The 19,332-nt window shown below is 35.2% G+C and overlaps 1 protein-coding gene across 3 annotated transcripts in view; it reads left to right on the top strand.

Annotated features, from left to right (window-relative positions):
• LOC149799929 (neuroligin-4, X-linked-like) overlaps nucleotides 1-17,602 on the top strand; it is a 391,654-nt gene extending 374,052 nt beyond the window's left edge. For all 3 annotated transcript variants that reach the window (XM_089959388.1, XM_089959387.1, XM_089959386.1), the window contains exons 2-6: nucleotides 5,600-5,749; nucleotides 6,624-6,812; nucleotides 10,172-10,967; nucleotides 11,529-11,656; nucleotides 12,070-17,602. In XM_089959388.1, coding sequence (XP_089815514.1) covers nucleotides 5,600-5,749; nucleotides 6,624-6,812; nucleotides 10,172-10,967; nucleotides 11,529-11,656; nucleotides 12,070-13,043 — 2,237 coding nt within the window. In that variant the 3' untranslated portion in view covers nucleotides 13,044-17,602. The remainder of the gene's footprint in view (nucleotides 1-5,599; nucleotides 5,750-6,623; nucleotides 6,813-10,171; nucleotides 10,968-11,528; nucleotides 11,657-12,069) is intronic.
• Nucleotides 17,603-19,332: the final 1,730 nt, after the last annotated feature.

Here is a 19,332-nt window from a genome sequence, read left to right as displayed (position 1 = left end):
TAGTATATAACCCGAAAAATAAATTTCAAATGATTGTGGAGGTAGAAATTTTGAAAGCAATTTTAATAGAGCTATTCTTTTGACTACCATTGCACATAAGTGATCGATATGCGCATTCCAGCTGAGGTGTTGATCAATGTAGATACCAAGAAGTTTTTGATTTTTGACAATAGATACGTCTAAGCCATTTTGAATCAGAAGTAAATCCATGTTAGCAGATAGACGCTGCCTTGTTCCAATTGTCATACATTTCGTTTTAGAGATGTTAATATGCATTTTGTTTTGATGACACCAAACTGATTTATTGTAGAGGTCGATTTGAAGTTTATTTTTAATGGAGTCTAGAGATTTATCAGATAAATGCAATGTCGAATCGTCAGCGAAAAGATCTGTGTTAGCGTGCGCTGGATACAAGGCTAAGTCATTGATAAATAGTAGAAAAAGAAGAGGCCCTAATATAGATCCTTGAGGAACACCACTTAAGATATGACTTGGTTCGGATATATGTTTACCCGTGCAAACAACCTGGTGTCTGTTTGTGAGATACGACATGAACCAGGCAACTGAGTTTGGAGAAAACTAGTAGGCTGAAAGTATTTTAATGAGCACCGAATGGTCAACCAAATCGAATGCTTTTTTAAAATCAATGAAAATTGCACCAGTAGGTTCACCTGATTCTACTGCTAATAGCCATTGGTCTATAAGTTTTGTCATTGCAGTCTGACATGAATGATTCTTTCGAAAACCTGACTGTGATCTATGGAGGAGTTGGTACTTGTCAAGATATCTGAAAATATGCTTGCTGACATGTTTTTCCATAATTTTTGAAAGTACGGATAGAACAGATATGGGTCGATAGTTGGATGGGTCATTCTTTTCATTTCCCTTATAAATTGCGAATACTTTTGCTAACTTCAGTGACTCCGGGAATTTATTGGAAGTGATACTACAGTTAATTATTTCTTTCAACGACTCTGAGATTGATAAAGCCGACATTTTCAGAGTTTTGGGATGAATTCCATCTTGACCAGCTGATTTGTTTGTGTCAAGTTTATTTATAATATCAAAAGTGTCATTTATTGTTATTAAGGAAATGTTGAAACTAACATGATCGGGTACCCTTTCATTCACGAATTTAGTAAGTTTATCTAAATTAGACTCTGTATTCTTAGACCTGTCAAGCGTTTGGGAGATATTAGTAAAAAAATGGTTCAGCTGGTTTGCAATATCGAGCTCATCAGTATATTTAGTGTCATCGACTATAATTTCACATGGTGCTAGAGGCGCAGGTTTCGTTGAAGTTAGATTTTGTAAGTGATTCCAGATGGATCTGTTATCGGAGTTTGATGTGATGGCTTCTTTGAAAAAGGAGCGTTTGTGTTTTACAATGATTGATTTGACTTTGTTTCGCCATAAACGCTAGTTTGTGCAGTCTTTATGTTTATGGTAATAGTTTCATTGTTGTTGTTGTTGTGGGGTTTAACGCCATTTTTCAGCACAAGATATGCTATGCATGGCGGCCAGTATTAACGGTGGAGGAAGAACCCTGGAAAACCCCGGGAAGAACCACAGACCCACGATAAGCTACTGGCAAGCTTTCTCACATACCCACATTGGCCGAATCCTAGACTCGAACCCAAGCAGACAAGGTGAGATGGCAGTGATCCGTAACGGAGAGCGGTTTAGACCACTCGGCCACTCGGGGCCCCTTTCATTCATTCATTCAGCTTGAATTATTCAGTTGGAAAGTACAATAATTCAAACGTTCATGCCATTTCTCACTGCACGTCTACCAAGATATTTCCAGTGTTCACCAACGTTAAGTTAATTTATAACGATATTATAGAGAACGTGTAAGAAAGTAAAGAAAACTCAAGTGAATTGACAGGTTTTAACGCCATTTTTCAGCACAAGATAGGCTATGCACGGCAGCCAGTATTAATGTTGGAGAAGAACATTTCGCAAAGCTATTTGTATGTAACACAAAAGGAAGAGTTCTTCATTCAAAATGAATGACTTATCAAGGAATGTTCATGCTTGTAATTGTTCGCTTGAATTAATTTGTATATACACCGTCATGAGAAGATAAAATAGATTAAGAATATGAATTATTCAACGAGTGATCTTTTTGAAAACTATAAAGAAACTAAATAACTCAAGGGTGAAATTAATGTTTCTTCGGGCTGTTTGTATCGGATATTGCTTTGTTATCACTCTCAGATGTTACATTATCACCGTCAAATCTTGGTTCATTATATCCATCAGATGTTGTTTTGATATCACCGTCAGATCTTGTTTGATTATTATCATCAGTACTGACTCATTATCACCACGATATATTGGTTCGTTGTCCCGATTAGATGTACTTTTGTTATTGTCAAAATTCTACGGTCTTCAAGTAAATAACATAAAAGAGCGAAAAGCAACATGTTTTGTAAAAATCAAACAGATAATTTATTTCCACAGAATACAAAGTGAAAATTACAAAATTAAGTTAAAAGTCAAATAGTTCCTAAAGTTCTATCACAAGTTCAAAAGTAAAAAGCATTATGAATGAGCTCCATTTGTTTTCCGAATGAATTCTTATATTGAATGTAATGACGTGTCAATAGCCTGGAAAGTGTCGATGCGTTAACACTCTTGATGTACCATAATGATGTAATCTAAATTGTCATTGATTGAAATTACACTAATTCCAATATAGTAATTCTGTTCCAAAGTCAGAGGGCACTTTATAATTTGAATGTATAATTGAAATAAACTCCTCCCAACTGAACAAGATATTATTTCACTAAGACTGGTGTTAAGATATGGAATTAGCAATTCTGAAGTAAACAACATTTATATAAAATGTAAGACACAATAACAGAACCAAGATGAAGGCCATTTTCCAATCAAATTCGCAACAACTTGCCTCTAGAACATGCTTAATTTCAAAATATAGTTAAACTTTGAATTCATCATCTGTAAATATGTTCACCTCCAGTTAATAGTGATCTTAATGTATAATAACACATCATTGAGAAATATTAGCTATGTAAGACGTTCTTTATAAGAACAAGAGAAAAAATGGATGTGAGTAGTCAGGTAGGCCCTAACCTCAAGTTCTGACCAAGGTCAAAAAGACAATATAGATGTACATCACAAAAATAGAGAAAAGCCAACACACAATACAAATTAAATATACATAACAGTTATCATCATTAGATTTAGTTGCTTAATAATCATAGTCAGATGTTATTTTGTTATCACCTTCAGATGATGTTCTGTTATCACCATCACAAGTTGGTTCAGTATCAAAAAATGTAATATTCTACTCGTGCAAGTTAAAAAGACATGATAATTATATGTAACAATTGTCATTAGTGCCTTTCATTGACAGAGTAAGTTTCATATTAAAGAAAAAAATGGTATTGAATGATTTTAGTGCATGCAACACAGCGTTGCAAGTAACAAAGACTACTTTATGAACGCAGGAAAAACCGAAGAGTCTGAGAGAGCAATTGGTATCAGTGGTGTTGTGGAATTCTGTGAAGATATCAAAAGTTAATTTAGCAAAAGCAGTTTATTTCAGAGTCTTTATTGATACCGTGCCTTGCCTGCAACAGACGCCTTTGAATCTGTTATTTACGATGTTTACAACTTACGCTAATGGTGAGCATTACGAGTCTTAAATTTCTAAACAGTGTGTAGATCCAGAAGTTAATATAATTAGTAGCAATTACGAAATGTTTAGTACGATCATTACATTTCTCTTATAATTGATCCTAAAATCATGATCTAATTTGATATAGCTAAAGTAATTAGCGTTTGTACATCACAAAGATTGCTTGGCATTCCATTAGTCAGAGGAACTTGTGCTAGTAAATCAAAATTAAGAAAACCGGCATGAAATGGCCATAACTCTTCAAATTATTTAATAAAATGCTGGAAATTGAATTTAATCCATGCTTTATCATTAGAAAAGTATATGATAAATGTGTTCAAAATACAAAATTCATTACTAAACGTGTAATATAGAAACCCAAGTTATGAGGATGGGTAAGCAGGGGCCATAACTCCTCTAAGATATGTTGTCGAATGCTTGAAATCATATTCTTGCAAGATCCATTTATATGCAAATTCGGAAAAGTAATTATGTTCAAGCCAAAGTTAAGTGGATGAGATTTCACGAGCCATGGCCCCTGCAATTGATATTGTGGAAAGATGGAAAGTGAAATGAACCATGGTCTCATCATTTTCTTGCTGCATGCAAACTTTGTCAGAAATTCAACAATCCTTGTTAAAGTAACGATGCACAAATAGACGTAAGGAGAACGGGAAATCAGGGCTCATATATTCTGTTAAAGATATCGAATAACTCTAAAATTTAAACTCAAGTAAAACTTAGTTGAAATTCAGCAACCGGAGTAAGTTTAGATGCGGGAACAAGGTAATCTCTTCAGTTTAAAATCTTTGGACACTTGCTTAAAATAAATTAGTCCCCAGTCAAAACTTAATTTTTCATTTTGCTGAAACCAAATTGTTGACGGATGGACGGAAGGGCAAACGATACGATTATAATAGGGCTCCGCTGACGTCACTGAGTGGGCCCAGATTTGTCAACTTCAAACATAAGGTTATTACATAGCTCCGACTTCATTTGGTAGCGGTACGTGTCGTGTGGGAGAAATAAGAATGCAAATCGACGCAAGTCAAAAGGATTATTCCGTCTGTCAAAGCAAAAAGATATAACTCAAGCAGGCAATGTCCCTTTTCTCCTGCCCACTCTCATCCACACCAGCAATCTATAGCATTTTTTAAAATTGGAAACATCATGCCCTCCACCCACCCACCCCCAATAAAGATAAGAAATGAATCCCAGTCGTTTGCAGAGTAAGTCAACATCAGAATGACTTAATGTCAACTTTGTGAGTTACCAGGAAAAGTTTACAAATAGATAAATAAACATCCATGATGATTGCATCCTTATTGTTTCATTTTTGCCAACTTTATTTTGTCAAATTCGCATATTCCATTAGGAAACAAAACAGATTTTAAAGTAACACCCTTCATTATCTTTCAGGACCGTCTTAAACTAAAGTAGTACCTAAAACTTAATAATGTCGTAAAAAAGAGATGATGGTCATGTGAACGTATAGGACCAACCACATGCCAGAAAACAGTCTAATCATAACAATTAGAATTATAACTCCGGTTAATAAATACCAATGATAAGCATTATTGTCAGGAGACTGTTAACGAATTATTACTTGTATGAACTTAGAGGCATCTTGATTCGACACGGAAGCGTGTCACGACATTTGACCACACTTTTTCGACTAGATGTCAAATATTGATATTCAGTTTGATATTCCATAACCTTCAATCAAGTTATGTGTAGTAGTGAGACTACTCCCATTAGGATATATTTACGAGAAGTCAGTCATATCTCCGTGTGTGATTATTTCCGTTTTTTTTAAATGTTTTATGGCTGCGGATTAAGACACACGTATATCACTTGATGCAATGAAATCAAAATCATGAACTTGCCGGAAGAAGTACAAAATATAACATTTTTGGATATAGATTCTTACCAGTATTATTTATTTATATTCAGATTGGAACGACACCAGATTAATGCCAGTTATGGTATTCGTTCACGGAGAATCGTATGATGTCGGAACCGGAAATGCATATGACGGAAGTGTCCTTGCCAGCTATGGTGGAATAATCGTAGTCACGGTGAACTACAGACTCGGAGTGCTAGGTAACGTACCTTTCTAGTCGATTTATATTACATGTAATATGGACTACTTTGTGTGCAATGTAAACACGGGTGTATGTATGTACAATTACGGTGACGTTTTGCATCATGTTTCCACATGTCTCAAATACCACCTGTTATTAGGAAATTTTCTTTCAAAACATAATATGAACAATTATATTTTGATTTAAGTTGGTCTGTACATTGAGAAACATGAATGTACTTATTTCCGAGTCTTTGCCCAAATTTTAAAACTCACAAAATCATTATTTCTTTTCTTCAAAAGTAAAACTTTCTTTCATCACACATTTGAACCATATTTTCATTTTAACTTATGTATGTTACTAGAACTCAGCTAATAAATCTGCATTTTAATTGATTGTCATATGCAAATTTTGCGAAAATAAACACCGATAACGGATTCCTTGTTATCTAATTTTCCATGTGGCACCATACAAAGTTTGACATTACATGACATCTTAGATTGACAAGAATGGTGGAGCTGAGCTGAATGGTCGCTAATTATATGACATATCAATTTTAACTTCTCGACCTTTCGCGTTTAGTCTAACAGAAAACTTGGATGCAATTTTCAGCTGCTGAGGACTATATTCTGAACAAAGTTCGTTTTCGTGGAAATATATGGCGAAAGCAGTGGATAAATTCACAATCGGAATATTAGCGGCCTTTGTGCATTCCACTAGAGGAGGATATCCAAACATATCAAATTAATACAGCTACTTCCGATGTTATTTCACGACTTGCCCGAAATAGCGAGAAATGTTCCGATCAATCACATTTTTGTTGACGTAAACTAATCAGATTATCCAAATTTTACCGCTGCAGCTTAAATGTAAATTAACTAATTTTTCTTCAGGTTTTTTAAGTACTGGTGACGCACATGCACGTGGGAACTACGCTCTACTTGACCTACTGGCAATATTGACCTGGATAAAAGACAACATCGCGGCTTTCGGCGGTGACAAGGACAGAGTCACGCTATTCGGTCATGGCTATGGGGCTGCACTGGTCAATGTTTTCCTGTTCTCCAATATGGCAAGAGATGGTAGGTTCATCTGAAATAAATATCATGGGATCTGGAATCACATTCGCGTTTGAACCTAAATACTTGATCATATACCAATTTATTCCCAAAAATGTTAAATTATCGAAAGACTATAGTAATCGTCTTTAATATCGCACTATATTATTGCATGCATGAAGACCATTTTCAACAATTACGAAGAAAATATCCGACCTTTGCTTTCTACAGATTTCTTCATGTTATTTTCAGACCATTTAAACATTAAAGCTAGTGGTAACCAATGCTGCTTCCGAAATTGTAGTTTGCAACGTAAGATTTACAAACAGGATAATCATATCATTTAAACACGATATATTCATTTTATGATCATTTTCCATGCAAACAAATGTTTTTTAAATACTGTAACGTTGTAAGTATGACCTTTTTCTATCGACTGTACCTATTTTATAGTGGTTGCCCCCATTTGCAAAGGTTAGTGGTTGCCTATGTAATCGACAATTGTTTATCAGCTGACATTTCTTTAAATTTCCCACAATTCATCTCTGAAAGTTTCATTATGATGCTTGAGCTACTTGTTACAAAAATTAGATTATGTTTCAGAACTATAAATATCATAACGAATTAAAAAATAATTCCAAAGCTTTATAATTGTACATCATGGAATGCATATTCTTGATGAAAGCGTAAAGGAATTCTTAAACGTTTTTCTCCACAATAAAACACGTCACTTATTAAGAAATTCAAGGTATTATGACTTAAGTTTAAAATTTTATGGTTATTCAATTTTCCATGAAAAGTTGTATCTTCCAATTATTGCAAAAGAGGGTCAACAACATGTTCTGCTTGGGCTTATTCATTGGTTCTTGTTTGCTCCATTCTCTGGTATCTCAGAAAACATACCATGAATGGAAACACATTGAAGCTTGTGTTTAGTTATGATAAGGCCACTTAAATGTATCTTCCAATAATCAATGCGAACTTCATTAATTCTCAGAAACGAAAATATCGTCTTCTGTATTGTTACAATAACCAATCTATAATCCCACTTCAACGAAGTTTTGACGTTTAAAATTAAAGATTTTTGACGTGCCAATAGCACGACAAAAATAGCTTGTCGACTTTGGTTACTTTAATCACGTTTCAAGCTACATTAGATAACTTTAAGTGAGTTTGGCCACGATATTAAGTATGCAAACTACATCAAGTACGTTTTGCCTCTTGATCGCCTTGGATTCTATAATCGTGACAATAATATATTGATAGCTTCGTTCAGTGCTAAGCGAATGTTGTGACCATAAAAGCAACACGATGATTTTTAACGGATATAGGTGTAATTTAATGTCATAATGTATGTCTTCTCCCGATAAATAACTATTTATTGTGATTCATTTCTACAACACGTATGAACTTAATGTATTTCTGATGACCGTACGTTTAATTTATCTGATCAGCGTGACTATCTCTGATTGTTAGGTCAGTCATACTTTTTGACATCCTTTCACCAATTTAAATGAGCTAATATATTTCCATATTGAATATTACGTATCGTAATAAACTGTCGTATTTGATGATGCTATGTTTTATTAACTGCCGACTTAGGTAAAAAGTAGGCATTTAAATATTATTTTAATCACTTAAACAACGCAATCAATGCAGAGTTGTAGTAAGTGAGTGCAAACTTAACCATATCCTTTCCTTAATCCAAAGTGATGAAAAAGCTTCGATTCAGAAACATTAACACCCGTCAATTATAGTTTCTAATATACGACGTATTTCGTAGGGTCGAATTATGCACCACAACTATTTAAAAAGAGTTGAGTTGCAAAATGTGAAGAAACATTAATAGAAAAAGTTATGATAAAAGTCCTTGTCTGACTGTTTTATGATTTTTAATTTCTAATGTTTTCCCCTTCCACATTTGATCTAGTTATTTCGATGTTGGTAATGGGTGGTCTTTGAGCGCATGTAACAAAAACAGAGCTGGAGAAAAATGAAAATAGATAAGGATGGTATTTCATTCAATGAAGCAAATCATAAAGATGAACCCATTCGTACCACGACATTATCGACGATAACATTTCTCTAATGAAAGATAATATAAAGTTTTTCAACGAGTATATTTATGAACCAAGACAAATTCCCCAAATTGTGTATAGAATATACATTAAACCGTGCATTGGAAGGATTTACCAATAGAGCTTGTTTTGATAACCATACCGTTTTGCTAAGAACAGTGAAGGCTATCATTACAACTCAGGCTCTCAGAAAAGTCCTGAACCAATTGGCCTTCTTGTGTGTCATTTCTTTTTAATAATCGCGCTCTTGTGAACAGTATAATTTCCCCGTCTGAATGTTTGCTTGCAAATGTGGAGATAATGAGAACCCGGATATATACTACTACAGTTTAACATTCATATTTAAAGATTAGTACTTTAACGCCATCATTTTGACTCGTTACGAAACTTGCATGAATATAAATCTGTCAAACGCACGCAAAAATACCAATTAGATACAAGCATCAGATGGAAACATGAATAATCAAAAGAGATCAAAAAGAATGCAACTGATGTTTATAGCTATATATACTGGTTTATTATTGCATACACTGGTTTATAATTGCATATACTGGTTCATAGTTAAATATACGCAGCAGACTTAACAACTTGTTTCTTCCCTGAAGGGTAAAAGCAAAACAAAAGCCTCAAAATTGGCTTTTACTAAGAAAATCTTTCGCTTGATTGTGTTCTTATTTGTTTTTACCCAGGATATGATCTTTCGCTAGACTGTGTTCTTGTTATTTTTTAATTTTTTTTGCCAACAATATGATCTTTCACTTGATTTTGTTCTTCTTATTTGGTTCATTGCGTAATAATTAGTTGCCTGTTTCAATTTTATTTATGCATTTATTTCATTATCCACTTTTTACTTGTTTATTAATTAACAAATTAATTATTGTATTGCTTTAGTGCAAATGAGGAACTTATGATTGAGTTATAAGATATTATGATTGAGTTATAAGATATTGTCTGGCCATTCGTATTATTAACACTTGGTCAGCGAAACGCTTAATACCGTAAGAAGTAGACCATTTCAAGAAATAATTCTGCTGCATCACCAGAGTGATTGGAAGGATTCGACTTGAACAGTAAAGGGATGTCTTCATCAACATCATTATCAATACAGCTATGTTTTCTCTTTGTTATAACAATTATGTTACAAGACACTCAGATAAATACAGTTAATATTTAAATAAACGAAGCTGTATCTTCAAATATTCGTTGTATATGGATGAACGACCTCAACCAATGACTCTTTTCAAGGAGTTTATTGCTCCTTGTTCCTTGATGAAACATTAATCTATTTTGCTTCTTTGCTTTTAGAGACATACTTCCAGAGGGTGATCCTTCAAAGTGGGTCTGCTTTAAGTTCGTGGGCCATGTCTGTCAATCCATCAATGTGCGCGAAACGGTTAGCCATCAATGTCAACTGTACTGGCAGTCTCAATAATTCCGAACGACTCATCAACTGTCTACGGAGCAAATCTGTCGAAGAACTCGTAGAAAATGTCCCTTTATCGCCAAAGTATTATTCTTGCTTTGCACCAACATTGAATAGCCAAGGATTTTCAAGTCAATCTATACGAGAACTAATGAAAGACAAGCGGACACGATTTGCCAAAACGCCAATTATTTTTGGAATAACAAGGAATGAGGCCTACTCTTATCTCACCGAACAAGACATACGGAACGGCATTAGTAATGCCAGAAAAGCTCAAATAATCAGAACATTTGTTCAAAATGTTTACCATCATCAAAGGCAGAAAATATTTAATATCTTAGATCATGAATATGCATCATGGGAAAAAACGCAAGACGACTCAACGCGCAGGATGAACATCATCAATATGTTGAGTGACGCTCTTTACGTAGCCCCGTTGATAGAGGTTGCTAAAGAACATTCTGAACACAGCGACACATATCTGTATGTATTTTCTCATTCAACTGTATCAGAAAACTACCCTGACTGGATAAAAGGAGCTCACGGAGATGAATTGCCATACACATTTGGAGCGCCATTGGTTGGTGGAATCTCTCCATTTCCAACAGTGTATAGCGATGCAGAGAAGATTCTGAGCGAAAGCATGATGCAGCTCTGGACAAATTTTGCAAAAACCGGGTAAGTTCTGACTAGGATCTACGCAGATATTAAGCGGATGTACTTATTATATTTTATAAGGTCTGATAAATAAGTTAGACATTGATAATAGATACCTAGCATCAGAAGTATCCATTTTTTGTATATAAAAGTCCCATAGCGTAATCAAAACGTTTTAAAAAGACATTTATTAATCGATTGAAGGTAAGCAGGAGTCATAATTTAAATAAATCAGGTCATCAAGGCACAGAATAGAACTGATAGACCTGGCTAGTCTGTTACAAATATTGTTTGCATAGAGAAGTCCTAATAAAAAAACCCACAAGGACAGCGCATAACTAAATAATTCTGAATAAAATGGATATCATTAAACTCGAACGTTTTTATGAATTTCAACTGATTATATATATATATATATATATATATATATATATATATATATATATATATATATATATACACACACAGACAGAGAGAGATTATGAATTTGAGAATGCTGTGTACTCCTATGCAAACATCAAAAATACATAATGCCTATAAAATAATACGGTACTATGACGTCATTTTTCTCTTTATTTCCAGAGATCCAAACCTGCAAGATCATAATGTCCCGGCAAGTGCATCCACAGGAAGAAGTCGTAATCAAGGAGTAAAATGGTGGAAGTACGACACTGATAGTCAGATGTACCTGACATTTGGTGAGGCTCCAGGTACATACATTTGTTTTTGTTGGACAAATGTTCTTGTTTATAAACTGCCAATTGATATATGTTTCATGATGAAAATATTTAAAGTTTCCTCGAAAAGAATGATAACGGTTATCTGTATTTATTTTATTTATATATTACGCGCATTAAATTAATATTCGTGGACGACATACTTTTGTTTTCTTCGGAGCCCGACTTTCGATCAATGTATCCATTTCTGCAGAACAACTGTGCGAAAATAAATTTATAGTTAATGTTCAAAGATCGTTACACAATTTGTATATTACAATGATAGGTTCGGTTTGAAAACTACAGCCGGTCACTATTATTTCTAATTATATTTCGGTCTCCAAAAATGGTCACTATTTACAAAATACATGTAACATGTACTGAGAGACACCTGCAATTAATTTCAGGTAAAGAACCCATAATTCAGAGCCATTACCGTGGAAAGGAGATGGCACTATGGATTAACCTTCTTCCAAAGATCAACGTAAGTGATAGAGAAGGAAACACTCCAGATGCAGACGAGCTAGAGCATTACTCTAATATGTCGACGTTTGATTCCAGTGATCGATTGGTCAAAAATTTTAATGAGATATTTCCTTCTCCTCCGCCTATGCCACCAACACCTCCGCCGAATGACAAACCGGATGATACAACGGACGATGGGACCATAACAAACGACCCATTTCTGGATAAGTATTCTGTTGATCTCCCAAGGATCCAATTAGTCACCACCACACCTAAGCTGGCGACTCCAGTTGAGAGATTGGAAGATATAAAGGGCAGAGAGACCAATGTAGGCACGCCACCAATTCCTCTCAGCATCACTGTAGCTGTAGGATGTTCATTACTGTTCTTAAACTTGCTGATACTTGCTGGCGTCTTTTACCAGAGAAAGAGAATTCGTGAACTGAGAAATAAAGGTGACTCCGATGGAAGTGATGGTGGTGAGAAACCTGTTAAGACATTTAGTGAAGATGATTCCAGAGAGCCCGGTGAGCAGGAGATGGCATCTCTAATGCAAATTACACCTGAAGATAGGGAACGTAAAACGAATTTGTTCAAAACGAACAGTCAAGAGTTTGATGAAAACTCGTTAGTTTATAAAACCATAAAGAAAGTGTCTCCACCTATGCTTAGACGTCCTATTAGCAGTGCAGTATCTACAAATCTTTCAATATCTATGCACGAAAACTGTCCAGCAAAGATTTTACCGAATAAAGGTGGTCAGTTTGCTTCAAATCAGACACCACCATCAACACGACCAGGACACCTGATTTCGACTCGACTACCTGCAGTCGATAGGTCACCAACATCTCAATATCAACATTTTGTGCCCAGGGCCAATCAGAATACATCGAATAATGCAGTCACTATCGTATAGCGTTTATTGATGTGACAGTTATTATGCCTGCATAGCAGGGAGACATAGGTAGAACTTACTGGGCGACACTATCAAGATTTGTTGTAACATTGCCCGTCATCCCCCAGCTCAAAATCATAAACACTGATGCCACTTAATAGTGAATTAACATTTTGGAGTTTCATGAATTAAGATGAAAAGAAAACCACCGTGCCCTTTTGTTTTCACTCTGCAGAGACCCACCGTGCCCTTCTTGTCACTCTGCAGAGACCCACCGTGCCCTTCTTTTCACTCTGCAGAGACAATATTTGTTTTATGGGTAATACAGAGGAATAGACTTGGCGAAATACTGCGAAGAATTTGTGTTAAGTTAAAGTTTGCTGACACTCAGTTATCTGCGTCAATCAAATTGGGTTTTTGGTTTTATTTTGACTATTGCTTACGTGGTCAATCTGCTTCAGCCCAGCACCTTGATGACGGCATCTCTCAATGTATTACCGAGTATTAAGGACTTCCGTGATCGAGGATATCACTTAGGGCATGCCTTGTTACATGAAAAAGGGTCATGTATTATCAATATATATTTGAAGTAATACATTTCTTTTTGCATATCTGATTCAAACTTCGATATATATATATATATATATATATATATATATATATATATATATATATATATAGTGCAATGAAACAATGGGCATTAGGTCATGTGGTATAGAATGATCGCGCCTACGACAAAACATTAATGTACAAGTTCGGATAATGAAATCATATGTACCGATTATACTCGCTTCGCCGTCAGGTTCAACTGCAAACATATCAGACACTGATCCAACGTCGCCTAGTGCTCCGGCAGATCTGGGTCAATGCAGTTTACTATTGAACACGATTTAGAATAGTAGTTGCAATGAAATGGTATTTAACATCCATTTCGTATTATGCGTCAAATTCAACAGTTGTATCCGGGGCCCCGAGTGCCCGAGTAGTCTGAAACGCTCACCGTTACGGACCACTGCCATCTCACCTCTGTGTGGGTTCGAGTCTCGGATTCGGCCAATGTGGGTATGTGAGAAAGCTTGCCAATAGCTTCTCGTGGGTCGGTGGTTCTTCCTGGGATTTTCCCGGGTTCTTCCTCCACCATTGATACTGGCCGCCATGTATAGCCTATCTTGTGCTGAAAATGGTGTTAAACCCTAAAACAACAAAAAGAACAACATTTGTATCAGCAGCTGTAATGTCGAAACACTGTTGATATTGTCATATACGTAAGTAGTTCTAAATCCCCTCCTTCTAATGTAACTGTGTGTGGTTGTACAATATTATGACAAGAATACAAGAATATTCAGCTGGTGAAATACGTGTTAGACTACAAGTCTTCTCTTTAAGCATTTATTTGTTGTTGTATTTTAGCGCCATTTTTGAGCACGTTACTGGCGGCCAGTATGGTGGAAGAGAAACACGAGAAAATCCCACAAAGAATGAACAGCCCACTGGTAGCAATCGACATTTTTACCCACATCCATATTGACCGAAACTGGTTTGCTCTTGTGTGTTACCATTAATTATATTTTTTATATATCTTCTACCGCCCTGCTTCTGTCACCCTTGCCTGACAAAAGCGCAATGCCTACTACCGGTATTTACAGGATATCATCCGCTTACGTGTTTCCAAAATAACCTCAGCTGTCATTTGTTATAATTTAATTAGAAAATGAATAACACTGGCGTGTTTAGCACATCCTTTCCATTCTACTCAGTACATAAACTATATTTGCTAATACTTTTTCCTTATTTAAACTTCAGTACCGTAAACAAGCAAACAAAACACAATCCATCACTTTTCGATCAGAAATCACTCGTTCTGGTCTCCTCTCTCTGTTAGTCATATCATTAAGACGTCAAATAAACAAAATACAGTGTTCGACAGAAACGAGTAATTTCTGCTGATCGTTCCTAATGATTTATTATTTCTACTCGCTGCTGCATACTTATGCAAATATATTTTCCATACACCAAAAGAGCAAAACGTTTCATTTATTGAATTATTTAGTCTAATTCAGTAAATATGTTTATCATTTTAAATACTTTGACCGCAATATATGAACCGCATTCTGTGAAGTGAATTGTTTGACCTCATTAAATAAGATATAAAAGGCAGGACATCACACGATAATGCAAGAAACCCCATCCTCAAAGATCACCTGAGATAACGTTAGGCTTATGATAAAGCCTTGTCACCTAAACATCTTAAAGCAGCCTTCAAAAGGATACGGATACCTTTATGATTCTTCAGGTGTTGATGCCAAACAAACTAAAACCAGCCAGCATGTGCACAGAGCCTCCGAACGTGGAGAATATGCGGTAAAATCACCAGAAAAAATGAGGTGCACAAGGGGGTTTATGTGAATCAATGGGAAATTAACCGGAAGAGTTCTTGCAAGCAGCAAATCCGTTGTTTGTTTGTTGCTTTTTTTTTTTTTTTTTTTTGGTTGCAAGCTACAAGAGTTTAGAGGCAATATCCAGCGTTAGCATTAGTGGAATATCAATATCAAGCGTCAGCATTAGTGGAATATCGTGCACAAAATCTGATGTGAAAACGCAGCTGGAGGGTTTATGCATTAAACAGAAGAAAAAACTGTTAAAAATGAAACTATCAAAAATGATCTTCAGGAAAAATAGCCAAAATGTCTTTTTTTTTAAAAGACATGACAAACAGTCATCATTAGTTTTGAACCATGCCATTCAGGATTACAAGAAAACTAAGAAATACATGACACACACATTCCTACATAAATATGTTGATTTCCGATGTTTCATGATTCGGTTTTACGGTACTTTCAACTGACTTCAGCTCTTAATTTCTTGACTGCACGATAGACAGACTGCTTTCTGAAAGGGTAACGGATACAGTTATTTCTATCACGATATGGATTTTTTTTATGGTGGTTGTCTATTTGTCTATATGTCTTAGAGTGGGCATGTGAATTTGTGTTCTATATATTAATGGAGCTTTAGGTGACACAAAAATAAGCAAATGCTTGTATCTTATTCTCGGCGCTATATACCGCAATTTTACTGTGATTCGTGATGTCACCGAAATCGGGCTCACCACGCTTTCTACAAAGTTAATCAGGTACTTGTCACGGTCAATTCGCTTTATAAACATTAAACTTCATAAGCTGTATATTCGTATCATGACACGGCCTTTGGTATGATACATATAACACAAATACAGTTCATACCCTATTTGTACGCGTTCATACGAACTTACCTGTCGTTAACACGATTTTCTATTGAACCTTAGCGACATCATTAAACGAACACGTTTACAGATTATAATACTTTTTGAGCTTCTATTTTAGGAAAAGAGGCTGTAATAACAATGACATAGGACTATATTGTGCAAAGCCCAACCCTGATTAGCGTAGGGCTGAAACTACCGTTAAACTCGCTTGGTGGTCGAGTCAAACTGCAAGCAACAAAGATCCTGATCTGCCGTAGCATAATACGCCTGCAGATTAGGGCTTATAATGTTTATTCTACATTTTGCTCCAAGCTAACTGCACAAAACCCACATATGCAGGCGCATTATGTGACGGCAGATCTGGGTCTGTGCAGTTTGCACCTGGTCTCATCATGTAAATGAGTATACACGATACGTCTCGAATTCAACTTCAAAATATGAATCATCTCCGAGCGGAATTTGTGGAAGTGTGTAGTATAATATACAAATAAAATGTTTGATTGTGATTAAAAATATAAAAAGCGAAGGGCAAAATCATATAAGATTGTAGGATAATAAAGTGCGTCAAATCTAAATTATTCAGACAGATATTGTTAAATTTTTTCATATCAAACGTGTGCAATGTTTCATTTCATTTTATTCATTATTACAAATAATAATCGAACATATAAGTCGTTCTGATCATAAAAATCCCAATTATAATTTCTCCTTTGCAATGTCAGTGTCATAAGGTCTACATATATTTTACCCGGTGTGCTATACGTAGTATCAATTGTTTTTTTCTTTTTGTTGTCGTGACCCTAAAAGATTACATTTTTACAAAGTTCGTATTATCTCCGCTGCTTAATTTTTTTACTAAACCTTGTTTGCTATCTGTATTGTCCATTGTTTTTTGTAATGACTTAAGATTACAATTTTACAAAGCTCGTATCATCTCCGCTGCCAAACACCTTGTTTGCTATCTGCATTATACATTTTTTGTAACGACCTTAAGATTGCATTTTTACAAAGTTAGTATAATCTCCGCTGCTTACAATTAAATACGTTACCTTATATTTTTTGGAAAATTCACCAACTATAAAATACAAGATAAGTAGCAAATAGATGTACATGTTTAGTTTTTTGTGTACGCATCTTGACAGTCGAATCAAACGAAGACAGCGCATCATTATTACTGTCTGATTCATTTGTTTTGATCCAAATGATCGCATCGAATAAATTTAAAATGTGTGTTGTTACATTTCATCGACATTATGTTTTAAATGATATTTTTTGTAAAAATGTAATTATTGTTTTGGAAGAATACGTTATTTTTGGAATAAAACTTTAAATTATGTGTCTTTTTTTTAGTGATGAAATTTTGTGTTGCATCATGCTCTATCAGCCAGCGATTGTCTTTCTGGTAATCATGATTACAAATCCATTTGGAGTTATTTTTGTTGTTGTTGTTGTTGTTGTAGGGTTTAACGCCATTTTTCAGCACACGATAGGCTATACATGGCGGCCAGTATTAATGGTGGAGGAAGAACCCGGGAAAACCCCAGAAAGAACCACCGACCCACGAGACCATTTGGAGTTAAGAAGCGACTACATGGTTTTCCAATGCAGTTATATCGTGTCATTTGTCGTAGTTTATGCCTTTTATGTGCTTTTCCTTCTTTCCCTTTCATTCTCTCCAGCTATATTTAGACGACGTGTTCTCTTAATATAATTCATCAACCGATTCTTCATCTGAAACCACACTAAGGATATCGTATTTCTTATCATGTTTCTTTCTCATCTAAATCAACACCTCTAATTAAATTTACTTTATCCACTTCCATCAATATTTTTAAAACAGATGTACAGAAAATCATCTGCATATTTGGGAAAGCTAATACATTTTTGCTCCGCTTGATTGGATTTTTTTCTGAGTCTTTTCCAGAAAAACAGTTCCAGACAACATATGCACGGTTTAAACTTGTTCATATAAATGACAAGTATACATTTCTAATGATTTCCGTAGTCAAGTGTAGCATTCCTTTTACAAGGGGTAATGAAGATAGTGCTAAAATAGATGTATACAGTCAACCAAACTGAACTTAAGAATTTATCATGTTATGTATTAATGATGAATATTCTCTAGAGTGTAATTTAAGATTGCAAGAGTTTCACAGTTGGATATACATTTTTATTATATTATTGATAAAGGAAGATTGGAGTATATCAGTGAAAGAAAAATTGATAGTGCCACAATAGCTATAACAAATAGGTTCAGGAGCATTACCACACCTGAAATTACTTTCTGTGTACCCATCTTGGAAATACATATGGTATTAAATAATTAAATAGTATATAATATTTACTTCTCTCTCTCTCTCTCTCTCTCTCTCTCTCAATCACCCAATCAAACATATAGTTCATCTTCACAGCAATGAGGTGGCAATAAAAACCTAACTATAAACTGCCTGAACAAGTCCTCCCCAGAATAATTAGAATTCACTTTTTAGCTTGACTAAACTAATTTAGCTTACTTAAAATACGCTTCATCCGGATTTATCTGATCAAAGAAATTGTCAGTTGGTGAACTGACCATGACAAGTTTATATTCAATATTCAATGTCATCAACTGTCAAATTATTTCAAATAGTGCTATAAAATGATGCAAATTTAACTGCCTCGGATGCGGTAGGTCGTGGGTTTGATCCCCGGCCGAGTCATACCAAAGACTTATAAAAATGGTGCTAACAGCTACCTCGCTTGGCGCTCAGCATTAAAAGGTTAGTGTTAGGACTGGTCGGCCAGGTGTCAGGATAATATGACGGCGCGGCACATCACTATTAACTGCCAAACTGCAGACAACGTAGCGATATGACTGAAAACTTGTTAAAGCGTTTCTGTAAACATTGGAAATATCAGGCATGCCTAATTGTTAATTCCAAACCGAAATCAAGTGGCTCTCGAAATTGGGGTGTTGCTTCTGGTATTGAACTAGACGGTGAAGGTTTCAAGACTGCATAGATCACATGTGACTGTAAAATGTAACACAATACATAGACAACCATTAAAGATAATCATACAGTCGTA

The sequence above is a fragment of the Sinohyriopsis cumingii genome, chromosome 5, assembly GCF_028554795.1.
Source record: "Sinohyriopsis cumingii isolate HCF-2022 chromosome 5, ASM2855479v2, whole genome shotgun sequence".
In the NCBI taxonomy this organism is placed as follows: domain Eukaryota; kingdom Metazoa; phylum Mollusca; class Bivalvia; order Unionida; family Unionidae; genus Sinohyriopsis; species Sinohyriopsis cumingii.
The sequence above is the reverse complement of the archived record's forward strand: the minus strand, read 5'-3'. Positions and strand labels throughout refer to the sequence as shown.